Raw genomic sequence first — 19714 nt, 5'->3', positions numbered from 1 at the left:
ATTTCATAGTTCTGTTTTAATACCATAAATATTTTCATTATTGACTTGATCTTCTTTATCAATCATGCAAATTTATGAATAATAAAAATATTATACCTGGTAAAGTAGGCATTACTTATACAGCCAGTGAAATTAGCATACTGGGGACTGATGGGTGAGCCACCAAAGTAGAACTTCTTTTCACCTGCTTGTGTCTGTTCCACTTTTCCTTTGGTAGGGTTCTTACTCCCAAGTCTGCTTTTATCTACTATCAATTCATACCTGTAAGGAAAAAGCTTCTTTAAGCACTACACAGCTAACATTTTACCTCGAGTTCCATTCTAGGTTGCAGGTTTTCTCATGGAATTGAAATGGAACATTTGGTTAGTGACAAGATAACAAGTTGCCAGACTCTTCGTGAGACTCAAGATAAAATGGTTGACTATGTCTATATGCAGAAAAGACTCTCCAAACCATGACTAGAATTTAAACCCATAGAAGCAAGTTCAGATGACTAGTCATTGGCAACTTTTTTTTTTTTTTTTTTTTGGTGTGGAAGAATCAGGACATAAATCATGGTGATCATTTAATCACATTTGTGGGAAACTATTTTCATTGTAAAGCACATTGATAGTGATTGGAAATGCTGTCTTGAAAAGACCTTTTAATGTGTTTTATAACGGGAGGGCTCCACAGAAGTGGACGTAGAATAGCAGCAGTCTACAACAGAAATTTCCTTCTTTTTCCAGAAAGACTTTCTTTTTATGAAAAAGAAACTCAGTATTACATATTTTAAAGATAAAGTTAGACTTTTTAAAGGGTGGCCGTAAATGCAACATTCTCAATTGTTTAATTAAAACCTAATGAAACCAATTGTTTGCTGAGCTCCTTCTATGTGCAAAACGCTGCACTCCATTTAGTAAGTGCTATGTGCAGGTACTTCCCTCAAGGAGATTATAGCTTATGGTTTCACTGGGAAAAAAAACTTTACATACCTGTTAGTTAATTTTATAGTGATTTATTTGGCATGTCTTAAAAATTAATATCAATTTTTAAAAAGAAGGTAAGTTGTTCCTTCTATCATTTTTTTAAACACTATAAAAGTAATAATATAGCCTATTATTCACAGTGGTCACTGGGCGGAATCATGCCCTACAGATAAAGCCACCTGGTGGAAAGAAAATGAAGTGAGGAGCTGTACCTTGCGGGGGAGACAGAGGTAATGATGAAGTGGGACAGCCCGTCATTATACTGCTTATCTGCCGACTGCACCTTGATTCCCTTTACATCCATGATCACAGTGCCATTATCCAATGAAATGGAGAACACGTCTGACTGAAATGCAAGCACAGGTTTTTTAACGAGGGAGGCCAGGTATCCAAAAGATGGACACGTTTTCAACACTTACTTAATGGGATTGCTTCAAGGAACACCCATCGTGTGGGAAGTTTGCTTGAAAAATAATTTCTATGAACAACAACAACAAAATACTCTATTGCTTGTATTGGTGTTACCTATAAAATCAGATACATTTCAATGGAAAGAGGAACTTCCTGTATTTTGAACTGAAAATTTCAGGTGATTTTGTCATGCTAAGTAGTTGTCATCCCAGCATCAGTTACTTTCTTAACTCAGGCATTTCTATTCTGTCATCAGTCTCACTTTTGAAAAGGCAATATTTGAACTTCCTTGGGGATGTAGCTAGATGACCAGGCAAGGGTTAATTTGCTAATGTGGCTTTTTAAAATGTTTCACTTTTCATCTACAGAGGCAGAAAAATTTAAAAATAGCAGAAGTTAACATCTTTTTCTGAATTTGCTTGTCTTAAAATATTGGCAAAATGATAATCTTCCTTCTCTTCCCTTATGTGGGCGTCAACCTCTTACAGTTAGCCCTCAACATAACTACTTTTTGTGGACAAAAGGTATTATTTAACTAACCATGGTAATCTGAGGCAGGTTTGAGGCAGAGGTCCTACAAAGTGTTTTGGGTAAATCCTCACAGATGCTACTGATTTAAATTGGATATAAATGTGACAGATACAAGGTAATAAGAATGAAAAGTAAAAGCTGCTTTTATAAATCATATTATGACCTGGTCCATTAGTGTATATATTGGTGATGACCTTTTCAGAGATAAATCAGTTAGATCTTAAGGTCACCAAACTTTTACAAACCTTATTTTATTCTTGACACAGTATATCTTTATAAGCTGAGCTACAGTGTTCTATAGCAAATTCAAGAACTATTTCACAAACTGAATCACACATGAGTTTGTATATATACACAGAGGTTCTTAACATTTTTTGTGCTATGCACTCTTTTGGCAGTTTGGTGATACATATGGACCCCTTCATAAAATATTTTAAAATCACTGAACAAAATATGTAGGAATACAAAGGAAACCAATTACATTGGAATACAGTTTCAAAATATTGAAACAATAAATATGTGATATAGTTATATGTGTACTTCTACATTAAGGCACTAAATAATAAAATCTATTAGCAGATCTAATAACCACTGCAATTTAGAAGTAGCAATGAGCAAAAATGATATTTTGAGATACCTGTGACAACTATAATGTGCAATGAAAAATGCCTGTGATTTCTATTAATGACAAAGTCACAGGTACTGCTAATATTACTGTGGTTTGTTGCCAACATTCACAATTGAAGAAAATGCTAAATTTTAGTTAGAGAAAATAAAGTTGTAATTTTTTCTCACCTAGTTCACAGACCCACTGAATTCTTTCCATGAACCCCTGAGAGGTGGGTCTATGAAGCCCAGGTTAAAAACTCCTCATATACAATATATATAATATTTTACAAAGTGTCTGAAATGAGACATTTGTGTGTGTACGCGAGTCAAAATTAATCTGAATTGAAAATCACTTTTAATGTGCTTAAAAGTATTTTTAATAGACAAAACAATTACCACAAAGAAGCTTCCACAGGGAAAAACAAATACTTACCCCTGAAGCATAATAGAATAGTAACCCATTTGGCTGTAATGTTCGGAAATTAAAACCTCCCTCAAAGCCATCGAAAAAAGATATTTTCTGAATTGAAGCAATGAAACTCTGTCCATTGAAATATGCTCTGCGAGATATCTGTGTGCCAAAGAAAGTAGGGAATACAATGTTTGTGATAATTATCAAATGCTTAAAATGTCCATTTCTTACATACCAAAGGCCTTATCTGCTAGTTCCTATGTTAATAGTTATGTTTTAATTTCTGGATTATACTGGAATTCAGGCATGCTAGCCTTCCTTCTGTATGCCTCTAAAAGATGGGGTTTCAGCTTCCCTACTTCCTCCACCATGAGTGAGTGAAGATGCTCACGCAGCCTCTATGGGCTTTGGAAGCCCCAACCATTGAAAAGTGAAGCAACTGGACAAGTCACAGAGGATCCCCACAAGCCTTTTTAGCTTAATGATTCTTCTTTCCACTGGTGGCAGAAAAGAGCCCAAGGTGTACACAGGATCACAGAGAAGAAAGCTTTTTCAGCTTTTAAGAGCGGTTAAGTTTCTTGTCTATTTATTAAAAACCTTTTGATCGTCTACTTACAAGAGAGTCTTCTGGGCATCCATAACCAACTCCCAGGGTTTCTGTCTGTTCTAATAAATTGAAATCTTTCTTTTGGAACTGGAAACCCTTCATGCATCCTCTGAAATTGATATCCAGGGGAAGGTGTACTCTTAGGGTCCTGGATAAGAAAATTAGTCTTTACTGATATAGCCATGATGATGATGGTGGTGGTGGTGATGATGATGTTACCCTACATATGTAGGATATAAAAATTTGATTTTATTTATAGTTATTTTTAATAGTTTTATAATTATTCATATTCTCATGCCTTCTTTCATAAGCACATAGTAATGTCTAATCTTTGCATACAGAACAGCTTTATTCTGCACGAAGCCAATTTGTTTACTTCTTTATAGTTTTCAAGATCCTTTAACTTACATTAGCTCATTTTATCTGTATAACAACTCAGTGATATAGATGGTGATGCTATTATTTCCCTTTTACATATGATTAATAGGTTGAACCATAATGAACTGACATATGTATGGGTCAAAAATTGGCAGTTTCACATGGTTTACCTATAAAGTGAAACTGAGAAATATTAAGTAATTTTTTTTAATGTCACAAGTGGTAAGTTAGGATTTGAACCCGGGTCTTCAGTCTTCCACTAATCCACTTGGGTCATGAACTCATTTACTTGTCCTTAATGTATCTGCAACACACTAATCAACTAAGGCTAGAGAAGTTTTTAGTGAACGCTGGGCCTCTGGAGCAATAGGAAAGTGAGAAATCCTTTATCTTTAAGATCAAGGATGGCATTTTGCTCAAAACTGTAATCCTAGCACCCATCATTATGGCTAATAGATAGGAAGTGCCCAAGAACATATTATTGGATATTGTATGAATATGAAGTTAATTTTGAGCAAGCTACAATGACTTCCATGTATTTTAGGTGATCACTGGCCAAATTAAGGGGTAACAGTCCCACTGTACTCTGCTCTGACAAGATCATACCTGCATGACCATGCTAATTGACAGACTGAGGTGCACATACAGCAACCATAATGGTTAAAGATCCCATGTGGCATGGCTGAAGGAACTGAAGAGGATATTTAGTTTGGAAAGGAAGCTTATGGTTGGGGCCTCATCGCAGAACAATTAGAATTTCTGGAGAATGGTCCTGGGTAATGATGTTTATAAAAGTTCTCTAGGTTATTCTAATGAGAACCAGGGTTGAGAGTGACTGGACTGGAATATCCTAAAGTTGTCTCTCAGTTTTAAGAGTCTCTGATGCTATGAACCGATTGTAATAAGAGACAGCTGAATTTTTGAATATATTAATGTTTCATTATACTTAATACACAACCCCCACAGGCTTAAAATTTTTGTTTACCCTAAGATGCTATTTGAGAGTTCAAATAAGTCTAAATTAATACTAAAACAAAAGTAAATGAACACAACGCTTCTTTGTTTTCACATAATACGCATGCTCCACCTTTCCTCTTGCGGATAAGAAATACTGCATTAGACTATGTTCTAAGAGTAATAAATAATTAAAGAAATCTGTAGATCACATCTACTAGATGACAGTTTAAGGGGGTCATGAGGACTAGCTGCACAGGGCCCACGGGTGAGTGACTGTGTGTGTGCTCCTGTAAACGTGTACAGAAGTAGTAGGTGGGAATGCTCCAACATTTACTACACCTCTCCTGGATGTTGAAGCCTCAGCCCAGTGCTTCATTAGGAACAAGCAGCTTAACAACAACAAAAAAGCTTACCTTGATTCTAAGATTTCTGGGGGAGCTCCTCCAATGTATATGTCTGTAAAAGGTACTTTCATCTTTTCATTGTCCATGCTCTTGACATGTCGCCTGTCAACTACCAAAATCATTTTCTTATCATTGTGGTAAATGATTGAGATCTGGGAGAAATAATGCATAGTAAGTTTATCACTGCTTAACAATCACCTTTTTGAAGACTGCTATATATTTTAATTATTCTGGTTGTAAGAGCTGGGCCTCCATGTTCTTATGCTTGTTTGTTCACAAAGCGGGGAATAGATCTTCCTTTCTTACTCACAGACATGAAAACTCTTACTTACATAACCAGAAGTTCGTATTTGCTGGAGAAGGGTTTCCATATGGAGACAGAGCTAGCCCAAGAAAAATTTTGCTATGAGACCAACTGTTTTATTTTGCCCCTTTGAGGGGATTCAGGAAAAAAATTATAAACAGTTACCTTCTGGACCCTGGACTGAATGCTGCCAGGTGTCATTTTTTGGTGGTGTAGTGAGATGCTTTAATGAATGTGGGAAAATGCCAGTCAGAGAAATAGTTAAACTATTCTTTTATTGTAAACCATCCTCATGAAGGCTATGGACTTTGAACTGAAAAGAGAAATATAGCTTCTACTCTCTGCATTTCAGTTCAACTTAAAAGATACTATGCCTTTTATATATTTTATTAAAGTGTAGATTTAAAGTAGTTGTTAGTGAAAATAGATGAAATATATTATCAGTATACTTCACATCTGTTTCAGGACTAAAGAGCATTCTTTGTGGGTTTTCTTTATAAGAAAATCTGTGTTAGTATTTTCTAAGTTTTGGATAAATGGTTTAAAAGGAAATTATTTACTTATATCTACTCTTTTTACATTTAATGGGACTCAAGGAAAAAGCAAAAAAATGGCTGTGTATCTACAGTCTCATTTTCAATAAATGTATAGAAGTGCCATCGTAATCAAGAGATAGAGTATTAATGGGAGTCTTTTGATCAATGAAGCAATTAAAATGAATCTTCACTGACTCTTTTATTAGAAACTCCAATGTGGTACTTCCCTTGTAGCGCAGTGGTTAAGAATCCGCCTGCCAATGTAGGGGACATGGGTTTGATCCCTGGTCTGGGAAGATTCCACATGCCGCAGAGCTACTAAGCCCATGTGCCACAACTACTGAGCCTGCGTGCTACAACTACTGAAGCCCATGCGCATAGAGCCTGTGCTCTGCAACAAGAGAAGCCACCGCAATGAGAAGTCTGCACACCGCAATGAAGAGTAGCCCCCGCTCATGGCAACTAGAGAAAGCCTGTGCACAGCAAAGAAGACCCAACGCAGCCAAAAATAAATAAATAAATAAATAAATTAATTAAAAAAAAACAACTCCAATATGATAAAATATCCATTCTTTTAAAGCAAATGTTATCCTGGAGTTGAGTAGGTGAGGGCCTTTCACTTGGTTTTTATATGTGAAGGTGTTCAGTTTAATAACTTTCTCACCTATCTCATTTGACCATCTGATTAGATCAGTAGATCTAAATACAAATAAAACAAAACAAAATACTCAAACTGCAACGATCAGTACCTCATGGTATTTTGCATCATTAATTTGAGCTTTCTTCATTGTGTCTTCAAGATGCACAGGGCCATTGCTAAACCCAAAGTCATAGGACACATGTAGGTAACCATTGCGCATTTCCAGGCTGAAAAACATACTCTGTGGAGAAGAAAAAAAGTTATAAGACGTGAGCATCTGCTATTATGAAAGAGAAGGTTTAGCTGAATTTGAGAAATAACACTGTATTCGTTATTATTGAAACTGTTTGAAGACTAAAGAAGTCTCATGATATTCTTATTATGAAATAAAAATCACAACTACATCCATATCAGCAGTTATGTCTCATTTATACACCAAAATTTTACTATTTATCTACAATTTAAAACAACTATCTTCTATTGTTTTTCATTTACTTTGTGAATTAATGAAATTTTAAATTTACCTTATTGACCTTTAACAATCTTGAAAACAGAGTATTATAGACCATATGTATTCAACTGCCCTTTTTTAAGGCAATATTTCAAAGTTATAACAGGCCAATAGATGTGATTACATTTCATTTTAAGAGCAAAATTGGTAACACTGAAAAAGAATTCCAAGGTATGCTGAAAAGAATCTTAGAAAATTATCAGCAAATATGGACCTAAGAAAAAGAAGGCCATTCCTGTGTTATTTTGAAACACTGGAGTTATGTAGATAAATACGGAATTATTATGCACTTGGACCATGTGATATTCAAGAACCAAAGTAATTCTGTAACACTCAAGTAATTTAATGGTCAGGCTTGCTTGTTTTAGAAGATAGTTCATAGACACAAGAATTCAATGGATTTTCGGGACTTCCCTGGTGGTCCGGTGGTTAAGACTCTGCACTTCCAATGCAGGAGGTGCGGGTTTGATACCTGGTCGGGGAGATAAGATCCCACATGCCTCTCAGCCAAAAAACCAAAACATAAAAACAGAAGCAATACTGTAACAAATTGAATAAAGACTGAAAAAAAAAAATGGTCCACATCAAAAAAAAAAGAATTCAATGGATTTGAAAAATAAAGTATTATGGAAAGTCCGTATTTCACAGAAAGTGATCTTTCAGACACAATTTATATACTCTTGAGAATGTGGAACAAAATCCACTGAGGGATAGAAAGAAAATATTTCAGCTTCTATTTATACTCATTTTAAAACTCTAAAATAGAGAAAGAAGCTAACTTTTAATACTTAATACGTGGATTGACTCTGGGCCTTCATTTTGTCCTTTGGATGAATTTTCACGGGATTTAGATTCACACAGTATGTGAGGCTTTGAGAATGAAGTTCCACACTTGAAGGCGGGCCATGGCCCCCCCACCCATTTCTTTGTGTTTAGCCTATTGCAATTATTGACGTTTATGTGTGCCTGGTTACATGGATTCATGAGTGAGGTCACTTAATAATAGAATATTTACAGTAATTTTCTACTGACATACAGTGATGTGAAAATATTTTGAGACACGTAGATGTTTACAGATTATTTCCTGTAATTACTAAAAATGCTGTTAAGTTTCAAGAGGGTTACACATTTTCCTTATAAAATGAATTATTCTAAATTTATTGACCTTTATTTGTGATGACAAACGTCTTAGTAGTATAAGACCTACTAGCTACTAAAAAAAACATACTTGATCTGTAATTTCAAGGTAGGGGCATTATAACAATGGATGAGAAACTATTTTGGCAGGGAAGAAAGTTGTACTCTGGAGAGATGGGTTTCTTTAAAAAAAATTTATTTATTTATTTATTTATGGCTGCGTTGGGTCTTGGTTGCTGCACGCGGGCTTTCTCTAGTTGCGGCGAGCGGGGGCTACTCTGTGGTGGCTTCTCTTGTTGTGGAGTACGGGCTCTAGGTGCACGGGCTTCAGTAGTTGTGGCACACGGGCTCAGTAGTTGTGGCTTGTGGGCTCTAGAGCACAGGCTCAGTAGTTGTAATGCATGGGCTTAGCTGCTCCGTGGCATGTGGGATCTTGCCGGACCAGGGCTTGAACCCATGTCCCCTGCACTGGCAGGCAGATTCTTAACCACTGTGCCACCAGGGAAGCCCTGGGGAGATGGTTTTTTAAAAATGCATATGGAACTTTTTCTATTGGTAAGTAAATTTGTTGATGAAAAGAATGTAAGTATACTACCATAAAAACTCTCATATCTGCACTATTAAAACATTTCTGGAAAGAAATTTCTAACCTGTTCAAAAGTCTTTCAAATGAAGATTTTTAATGGTCTTGAATTCCTTTGTTAAAGTTTACAAAATGATACCTTGCAAGAACTGACATCAGGAAAGATGAAAACGTGCCAGCTGAATTTCAAAGACAACTTTTGCCAATTGGTGAATGAGACTGAATAACCGTACCATGATTTAGTAAGCACAGCCAATCATATATTTCCTACATTTTTATTTATATGAGGTATCTTGTCTAGTTATGATAGCCAATAAAACTTAGTACTGAAATAAGCTGGACTCAGGACAAAACTTGTCTCACAAAGCGTTTAATGAGACTTTCAAAAATACTTAAGCATGTTTAATTACACTGTTCTCACTAACACTGCCATTAATAATTTTTGTATCATTAGCAAAATAAAATTAATTTTATTTTACTTCATCTTTATTTTAAAATTGTATTTATTTTTATTCAGTATTTATATAAATTCTCTTTTTCCTAGTTTTGAATATTATATTCATATGTAGTATATGTATATCATTAATAAAGAGATGTATATGTGTGTGTGTATATATATATAAATATATATACACACACACACACACATATATATTAAGCATACAAACTTCTTTTTAACTGATTAGGGCATATGATTTAAAAAGTCAGTGCTAAATTTCTGTAGACACATGCTCGCCTAGATCTTGGTGCTGATTTTCCTTAAAGTTCCCTTAGTTTATTAAAGGGGTTATATTTAATATACATCCAAAAATGTACTGCAGGGAAATGCATCTCATGGCTGCTTTTACTTACTGCTGACATCATTTCCCTGAAGGAAAAAAACACAATTTTGCTTTCTAAGCTAAAACTTCAGTTTGATGGCATGACACACTCAACCTGGGAAGGTTCCTAGAAACATGCATGGCAGAAAGTAAAGGCAATAAGTGAGAAGATGTAGGATTTTTATTTTTACTCACTCCATTGACCATCAGGAGCACAAGGCCGTTGTCAGCTGGTGTTCTAACTTCTATGTCAAAGCGAGTCACCTGACCGAATTTCCCTCGCCTCGTGATATCCCTCACCACGGCATAACTAGAACCATCGAAGAAATAGCTGGCAGCCCGACTCTGAGTAAAGGCCAGTTTATCTCTGAAATAAAAATACAAGGATCATATGAATATGACAGCTTCCGTTATGCTTTTCAAGTGAGACCCTTTTAACACATTCTCACGACATTTTTCATGGGCCTTAATAGCATTTAAATGAAGTCCTGATGTCTGCATCGGAGACACAAAGAAGCATTTAAACAAATTGTTTGTAATGGATTTTTTTTTCTCTACCCTATATGCTAAGATAACAGAAGGTTCTAGTGAGACCCCAGTCTCTGGAATCTGAAACCAAAGCTGCAAACAAGTAGTTTAACACTTTTAATAATAGTGCATGCTCATTATGGTAGAGAAGAACTGAAAAGTTGTGTGCAGGCATGACTATTATGCAGTTTCAAAACTGGTTTCCCCCAAGAAAAGACTGAAAACCTGAATATTTACCCACACTTGTCTCATCTGCAGCTCTTGCATGGCTATCAATTTTTTAGTACTCTTAACACTTTCTTACCTGGCACAGGGCACTGATTTGGAGGGATCCATATTATAGATGTGCTTAAAGTTGTACAAGCTGATCACATCGTTGTTCAAAGTGGCCAATTCCAGGCAGCCAATGAAGCCAGGCAGGTTTAAGCTGGCAGGGAGCTGTGAAACAAGGTGAAGTCAACTGTGCCATGACCACATCTCATCCAGTCCACACAGATCAGGCAGTGAGACAACAGTAGGTCAAGGGGACCTTCCCACTGATAGAAATATCTTTCTAGACCTGAGTTTGTGTCTATTCTATGCTAAACCATTTAGAATAACAATGATTTTTCAGTTGTCCATATCTTAGAGAGGGTGGGGTTTATTGAGCATATACTATGTGCCAGTCACACACCTGACTGTGGATTCATGACCAAAGTCAATCCTTACACCAGCTCTGTGAGGTAGGTATTCCTGTCCTCACATAAAGAGAGGGAAAGTAATTCTCAGAGCGGTTCAATAATGTGCCTCTCACTAGTGAGTAACAGTTCTGCAACTGAAATCCTAGATCAACTCCCTGTCTTCCTGGGCCTTTCCTGTATGTGTCCTTCAACAGGTCTCATCTCCCCTCCTAGACCCCACCCCTCCCTCATCCTAGGTATTTCATTTCATGCCTGTATATTAGCTGAGAAAACTGAGTTTTTGAAACTGTCGTCTGTGAACCTGAAGACTAGCTATAAACCCACAAGGTACAGACATTCCTGCAGTAGGTGGGGGTAATTAATTACATATGCATGTATCAGAATGAAATAAATTGATATTCAAGTGTTAGATATAGCTTGAAATTATTTGACACTATGAAAATACGGGTAGCACAGACCAGATTTAAGCAGCAGATTTATAGATCCTAATTCAGAATTCGATCACCCACTGAGCTAAACTCTTTTTTTTAAGATATTAAAGTTTCCATCCAAGCCCCGAATCACTGTAGGCTTTATGGACTTCTAAAAACAATTACTATAGATTTGCAATAAGTCAAAGTATAGCTGGATAGCTCACCTTGAAGTTTGAAGGCACGCCACCAACATAAAACACAGTGTCCTCAGGATCCAGATCCAACAAGGAGTCATCTCCCGCAAATTCCCCCTTTTTAATAAACTTTTCCTCTGCGGTGCTACTTAGACTTGGGACTGTTAAAAACACCTTTCCGTGTTTTCCTACCCTGTTCAGATAAAGAATTTGCACTCTTTATTAGCCAGATAATTTGTAGAAAATATGTTTTTTTTTTAAATGTCAAAATGTGAATGTCCCTTCATCACAGATTGGTGATTTGATTTTGTCACTTTCATAAGCATTTATAGAATGTCAACAATCAAAGGGAAGGGGAAAAAAGACATTCCATCTTGGAATCAATTCATGGATTGGCCAGATTAAAAAAATCTAATAATCAGATTGCTCTTTAGAAGTGATGACTATTCTTTCTAATTTTTTGTTTCCCACTAAGGTATTTGTGAAGGAATACAGGAATAATGGAAGAAAGAGGAGCAACATCCACAGAAAGACTGTGTGTGTGTGTGCGCGCGTGAGTGCATTCAATAGATTTTTTATGAAATTTGCAGATGAGCCCTGTGTCACGGATTCACTTTACCTTTCAATCTTGACAATGCTGAAGTAAGCAGGCCAGGAACTGACAGGCTTGGAGTCCAGGGGAATCTCGACATCCTTAGTTCCCAAATTATAAACGTACACCAGGTTATCATTTTTGATTGCAAGACCCATGTACTCTTTTTTGGCCTGAAATGTCAAGAAGTCTCTTAAATAAAATCCATATGAATGAATATCATCTTTCGTTCTCATTTCTTTAAAGGACAATTAGCAATCCAGACGCTTGGCTGTATATAAGGCATGTCTGGCTTGAATTATTACCAAAGTGCCTGTTACACTGGGCAGCGCCTCGTCCTTTGCAGCCTCCCCGTGGCATCAGTGTGCTGCCCCTCCCCTCGATCCCTCCATGCCTGTCCAAATATACCTTGGGCAGGAAGGCAAGCAACTGCGGGCTTGTGGACATTTGATGGCTGCCAGGAGTGTGCTAACCTTGTTTGGTTAATCAGGGGATATAATGCAGCCTGGCAATACCGATTGCTATGCACCTTCAAAGCAGGGTTCAGCATGAAACATAATAGGCCTCTGCACTCTGGATGTCTTTGAAATGCTGCATTCAGACTCCTCAGAGTTAGCAGTGTGAGGCCGGTATGAAGAAACCACAGAAATATCCCACACAGAGAAGGAATTACTTTTCCTAAAGTCACTACTTTAGTCTTGGCCTTAAAATGGTCTATACCTTTTGAGGTGCTAGAATGGAAATTTTGTTTATTTGCACAGGTAGCTTTGTTTTAAGGCAAGAGAAAAAGCACTTATCTTTCCTTTCAACATTATTCCATCATTTACAACCACATGCTCTTACGTTTTTGCTTCCGAGGTATAGGACGAACTGATCTGCAGTCCCACCCAGCTCTGGTTGCTTCACAGGAGGAGGCTTCATGTACAGGCTCAGGGATGTAAAGGTCTTTAAGTCATCCATTCTGGCTTTGGGATGCACTTCGACTGCCGACTGACCATCAAACATCATGGAGACTTGGATCTGGAGTTACAAAATTACTCCATTAAAAGTACCCCGCAGAAATGGGCATAGTGCTTTCCCATGGTTCTCAATGGGCTTCCCTCATTCCTTATGAGGTCTCTGAGCTTTACCCATGACCTCCAAGCCTTTGTTTACTTATGTCCTCAACTTGTTGGAGAAAGGATTTAAGGAAGATAATATAGTTTAAATTTAAAGTGAGGTGAAAGAAAGCAGAACAAAAAGGTGACAAAGTAGGTCTAAGAATGAGGATAAATATGCATTCCACAATGAACTACATATTTGGTTAAGGTGAACTAAACAGCTTGAAGGGATACTTGGTCAGTTATACAATTCACAAGGCCCATAAAATTAACAACTAATTGATCAGGAGAATAATAACTAATCTTGGGTACTAACATAGCTAGGACCTTTTCCCTAGGGTCTTCAAAAGAGGAGCATGGGGTGAGGCTGTGAGCAATATCCTTGACCATGTCTGGACAGTTGGGAGGGGTCTAGAGGCCAGCTTTGAAGTCTTAGATGGGGTCTTAAAACCTGGCTCTGCCACCTACTAGCTATGGAACCATGAGCAAATCACTTAACCTGTAGTTTCCTCATCTGTAAAATGAAGACAATAAATTTGTTATGAGAATGAAACAAGATGATAACTATAAAGTGTTTTCCAGTGCCTGGCTTTATCATTATAATAACTGTAGTGATGAGTTCATTAAGATGTTTCTTATAATGATCCTTAGAAAGGCATCACAACAAAGCAGGATTTAGTAAATACATTTCTAAGAGGCCCAATATAACGTGCTGAACTGGTCTGATTTGAGGTGATTTTCAGAGTATTAATAAGTAGATAGACTGTGTATATTCATGTCATTTATGCAAATATTTATGAATAAGTAGATGTATTACATAATTGACTAATATTAATTTGGTTAATACTGATGGTCAGTGAGTTCAAGATTATATTTCCAAGTGCCTAGAGTGCAGCTGTCCTATGTTGCCAGTTGAGTAAAGGACAATAAATCTTAATGAACAATCAAGCAGTGTATGGGATTAAAGTTCCTTTGTAAAAACTGAGAGTTTGAAAAAGATGTATATATGCATAGAAAGCATCTCCCTTTGGGGAGCTGTGTGGGCCCCAAAGGCATTGCCAAGACTCTCTTCAGAAAATGATTTCAGGTGATTAAGGCCCCCAAATTCTACCCCATAGAAATAAAACTACCAGAAGGCATTCACAGAAACCTAGTATTGGAAATGCCATTTCTTGACAATAAATCTTTTTTGAAATGTTCTTCAAGGTATCTAAAAAAGGTGATTTGTGGTGTGGGACCAATTATCATATATCATTTAAAAGTTGGGTATATTTACCAATAATAATTTCCTTCATTACAAAATAGTTGATTTCCAGTTCTTAATTCTGTCAGTAATTAGGACCAACAGTCTGTTCAGGCTGACTCTCAATTGAAAAAATAAAACCATATAATTTGGTTGTAAAAAATAATGCTGGTCTATAAATTAATAAAAAACAAATTAGAAAGGGGGCCAAGAACAAGCCACGTTTTGCCACACTGAAAATGTTAATTGCTGTGTCAGGATATTTCCCATCAATGCCGGCACTAGTTATGGTGTTGTGTTGCTTCTGTATAGCATCTCAGGATGGGGTCTTTGTTGAAATTGTTCAGTTTAGCTGCTATGTGTTAAGCCTGTAGAGAGGTCAGTAAAAGCTTCATATCATCTATGTTGCACTAGAGAATTCTTTGAAGAGGTAGATGAGCAAGATTATTCCATATAGTAATTGCACAAAGACAGCTGTTAGGATAATTAATAATACTAATAATACTACTAATAATAATACTACTAATAATAATAAAATTGAGTCTTTTAGCGGGGTTGGCTTTCCTTGATTCCTTTTGCTCTACGAGCTTTGTTGACTAGGTTAAATGCGTGCTTCTTAATCTTGGTTACACATTAGAATCACTGAGGAGCTTCAAAAAAATACGAGTTCTGAGCCCTTCCTCTAGAGAACATTGAGTATTGCTTTGAGGTTGGGACCAGGAATTGGTTTGGTTTTCAAAGCTCCTCACATGATTCTAATGAACGGATAGAGCTGAGAACTACCAAGTTGGATAATACGGTACAAAGTTTCCAGCTCTGGAAGCTGCCCAAGGAGCCTGAGCTCAGCCTCACGCTATCATTATCACCGAGTGACTGATGACGACTCCTTTCACTGGTTACCTTGCTGGCAACGCTTCTGGTCTGAGCAATGAGCTCTCGGATCCTCTGGATACTGGCAGAAACGTTGCTTGCAGGCCGCTTCTGCTCTACCGTGCGAAGCTGATCCAGGAGCTGAGGGACAACCTCTGTCAGATTTCCAACTGCAGTTAATAAAAATTAATCACTTGAGTAGATACCTCAGTATTAAGTCTACTTCAGGAATGAGATGAAGAGACAACAAATACATGGTTACTTCTGGTAGAACTATAAGAAATTATTTTCAATTCTGAAAAATTAGTAGCTAAGCCCAAAGCATAATCAGATCCTATCTTGTGACATTGATAATACATATTGAACTATAAATTGTATGCAGAGCAAGCTGACATATAATGTACACTTCTAAAGGGCAGGTCCCATGACAAATATGCAGATGTTCATTTCACTATATAGCACAAGTTCTGCTTGCATTTCTAATATAACTGATACAACAGGTCAAAAGGAATGCTGGGCAAAAGGAGGTGGCATCTTGTTTTCCAAAATGCCTGTTCAGATATCAGAGTGCCACTGCAGTGGTCCCAGCAGAGGCAGAGCTAGATGGAAGAAACAAGGGAGCATCCAGAAAAGTGGCAGTTGTGCCAAGGTGAGGGGCAGCCATGGTTTATGGTCCCAGACAAAGGTGATGGTAGGAGCAGATCTTACTGACTTTTTAGGTTACTTTTTGTTGTGTGGGGAGGGGGGATGTATAACACACACAGAGAAAAGAGCACAAATCATAAGGATACAGCTTGATGAAAGAACCCCAGACACAGAGAATGCCGTAACCTTCTCCAAAGTTTCATGGACTGGAGCACTGGCTCTCCATGTGTGGTCCCCAGACCAGCAACATGGAGGTGGGGCTCAGGTGATTCCGACGCACACTAGTGTTTGAGAACCACTGGACTTGAAAATAAACATCTTTGGGCAAACTCCTATCTAAGGGTAGGGCATTGTCACTGAGCATTAGCAGCTGAACAAAAGCAAGCCTCTTCCTGGAGCCAAACCAAGCAAGCCTCTTACTGGAGCCAAACATATTCAGGAGAATATGTCAGTGAGGACCTAGGAAACTTCTCTTTTCTGTACTTAGGAAACAAGGTGCTTCGCCAGCAAAAGGAACGAAATCAGGTAAATAATAGCTACTATCATTTAGTGTATTTGTTAATACAGCGGTAAACATTTGTTATTTGGATCACTGACCACAATGGCTATGCTATAAGATGGCTATTGTTATAGTATAATAGTCTTCAACATCAGAGGCAATAAAGTATGTTTAAAGCATTACATTAAATGTTGATTATGAAAATGTGTACAAAACAGGGTTTCTCTACCCTCAATTCTCTCAGAGAAAGGGAGCCACTTTAGAGTCTTTATGAAGTCTCATATTATGGTATGCTTTTTCATTTACTTTGTTTTGAACCACAAAATGCTATTTGAGGAAAGCACACAATTAGTGTTAGTTCTAGATGGTTACTGGAATCACTGATGGTACTGCACAAGGAGGAAAAAAAATTAACACCGATTTAGTAAATATTCCTGAGGCAATATCTTTACAAATGTAAATATTGGATATCATGTAGGCAAATTTTTTAAAGATTAAGTTTCAAAAGAAATTGAGTGGTTACACGAAGGGCTCATGAATATATACTTAAAAGATGAGTATAAAAGAGCTATCTTCCTGTTACAGGAATGGATATTGTGCCCTGGGATAAAATTTCTAGCGATGGACAAATCCATACGTGGATTTTAAAAGTTGGTTCTTAATCCAGATGGAAGTGAAGGGAATACGGTCTGCAAAACCATTCTGGAGAACTGGAAGTTCTAATCATGACAAAGACATTGATATTTAGGAGCTACGAAAAGATGGAATAAAAATATGAGACTGGAAAAAAATTCTCAAGTAATATGTGATTTTAATATCTATGTATAACTAAATTAATTAGATAGATATCAACATATTTCATCTTCATTACTATATATTTATATTCAAGTTGGCCAACAGACTTTACTTCTTAATGGGAAACTTAAGTTATATTTGGCCATATTCAGTACTCGTTGGTAATAACCTGCTTTACTCAGGTAAGGAAAAAGCAATGATGTTTAGTAACAGCAGTGCTGTTTAGTAAATTTTTTTCCTAAAAGCAAACCAATACTTTGTTAACATATTTATTCTAACAGGTGATTGCCCTTCTTCCCCAAAGAATCAATCTTACATTGATAAAAACAAGTGCTACCATTATTTCACCTAGAAAAAAATTGACTCAACCAGTCTGTCTGGTGTTTATTTATGGGAAATACATATATTTCCTATGTCCACACACATACATATATATTGACAGATGAACTGAGCAAAAGTTTTTATCCTTTTCTAAGCTAACTTCTACAATATTCCAATCTAAAACCTGAATGAAAAAAATTGCTTCTTAACAAAAGATGTGTAGGGTTTAATGGCCAGTTCCTCAATTGGATGCAAATTGTGAAGTTACTAAGTGATACCTGCGTCTCTGGCAGAGTCCACTGCAGTGTTGTAAGCAGATGAGTCAAAATGTTGAAGATTCTGTGACCAGTTGGTTAGATTGTTAGCCATCGGGGCGGCGGCCTGCTGGACTTCCATTGTGGTCTTGTTAGCTTCCGCGGTGATCAGCTTGGACTGACCCAGGCGCTGCTGAGCGTCACCTTCACACAGAGCACAAGGACATTTACTTTGCAAAGAAGTAGGACATTTGATGGGGTCATGAATATCCATTTCATCACTGGGATGAGAGACCTCAAATTCAGGCTTTTCAGCCAAACCGAGATCTTTAAATAACTGTTAATTATGGTGTAAGTCAGGTGCACTAGAATATTGCAAATAGTATTAACAAGTGAGCTTGAAAGACCCTAAAGTCTCATTAAAATCATGTTGTTCATTTAAAACATTTCCAAATTAAAGGGAAATTTTAAAAAAAGAGTAGCATTTCTTCAGGTTAGAGACCTGGTGAGGAAGCTATAGAAAATGCATATGAGATACTAACTCATAAAATGCTTATGTCTGAAATTCATTGTAAATATCACTTTCTTCTTTGTGGGACACCTTCTGCCATAAAAATGATGCTCTAGTACAGAAGTAAATTGATAAGGAAAGGTATTTTTGAATAAGAAAAGCAAGTTTCAAAAGAGATCTATAGTGAAATTTTTTTTAAGTTATATATTTAAAATAAAAACAATATAAGTTTACAAGAAAATGGTTTTTTCTTGGGCAATGAGATTATAAAAGATTTCTCTTCTTTCTCTTTTCTTGTTTATATTTTCTAATTTTTCTATAATGGTCATGTATTATTTCTGTAATAAAAACCATTAAAAATCACTCAGGTGAGGTTGTAGCTTTAATTATTTTTAACTGGAGAAACATTTAACTTAACCCCTCATGCTCTGAACTCTGATGGATGTAGCTTTGAATCCTGGGTCTGCTTCTTTTTGTTGCTGTGCCTTTTGGAGCAAGTTCCCCAACCTTGACAAGCTTCAGGGTTCACATCAGCCTAAAGGCAACAGCAATACTTTCCCACATGAGATAATGTTTGTAAAACACAGCCCAGTGCTTAGCATGTGGTAGCTCTGGTGATGCTGATGACACCCTTCTGGCCAGGGCTTTGGCATCCTGTAGTTCTGTAGCTGAATTTGCTCTGTGTAGTGAAACACCACATCCAGCAGCAATGTGTTAACTTTCACTATGCCGGGAAAGGCACTTAATGCGCCCAATCACATCTTTCTAAGATACCACTGTAGTTCCAGATTAGGCAGCATGAGTGCTCTTGTTTTTCTCTCTGGCTCAGTGGTCTCCCTGCTTGCACCATAAGAACGACATGGCATGTTAACAGAGAGCAGCTGTTTACTGCTGGGGCCAAAAAAACCCAATAACCAAATTAGGGTATATCTGTTAATGAAAAAGGATGTTCACAAGAAAGTAGGTTACCAAATAGTATAAACATCATGATCTCATTGACATGCATGTGTGCACGCACACACATACACACAAGATTGGAGGAAAATGCTCTCAAATTTAATTGTCACCCCTAGGTGATGTGACTACAGCTTTTATTATTTTCCAGGACTTTTGTGTGTATGTGTGTGCGTGCGTGAGTGAGATAAACATAGTTTCTTTTGTCATCAGAAAGCAATATTTATAAAAAGATTAAAAAGCAAAGAATCACCTACTCTTTCCTCAAAGGTTTACCTTAACACTAGTGAACAAACAGATGAGCCT

General features: G+C 37.0%; 1 protein-coding gene across 7 annotated transcripts in view; it reads right to left on the bottom strand.

Moving 5' to 3' along the window:
• Window positions 1-19714, bottom strand: part of LAMA4 (laminin subunit alpha 4) — a 147798-nt gene that overhangs the window by 19436 nt on the left and 108648 nt on the right. For all 7 annotated transcript variants that reach the window (XM_059941382.1, XM_059941381.1, XM_059941380.1 and 4 more), the window contains 13 exons: window positions 17968-18147; window positions 15460-15599; window positions 13060-13236; window positions 12244-12389; window positions 11655-11817; window positions 10642-10775; window positions 10005-10176; window positions 6867-6998; window positions 5287-5429; window positions 3548-3686; window positions 2953-3090; window positions 1181-1314; window positions 97-261 (listed from right to left, as the gene is read on the bottom strand). In XM_059941382.1, coding sequence (XP_059797365.1) covers window positions 97-261; window positions 1181-1314; window positions 2953-3090; window positions 3548-3686; window positions 5287-5429; window positions 6867-6998; window positions 10005-10176; window positions 10642-10775; window positions 11655-11817; window positions 12244-12389; window positions 13060-13236; window positions 15460-15599; window positions 17968-18147 — 1963 coding nt within the window. The remainder of the gene's footprint in view (window positions 1-96; window positions 262-1180; window positions 1315-2952; window positions 3091-3547; window positions 3687-5286; window positions 5430-6866; window positions 6999-10004; window positions 10177-10641; window positions 10776-11654; window positions 11818-12243; window positions 12390-13059; window positions 13237-15459; window positions 15600-17967; window positions 18148-19714) is intronic.

This window comes from Balaenoptera ricei, chromosome 12, assembly GCF_028023285.1.
Source record: "Balaenoptera ricei isolate mBalRic1 chromosome 12, mBalRic1.hap2, whole genome shotgun sequence".
NCBI lineage: Eukaryota > Metazoa > Chordata > Mammalia > Artiodactyla > Balaenopteridae > Balaenoptera > Balaenoptera ricei.
The sequence above is the reverse complement of the archived record's forward strand: the minus strand, read 5'-3'. Positions and strand labels throughout refer to the sequence as shown.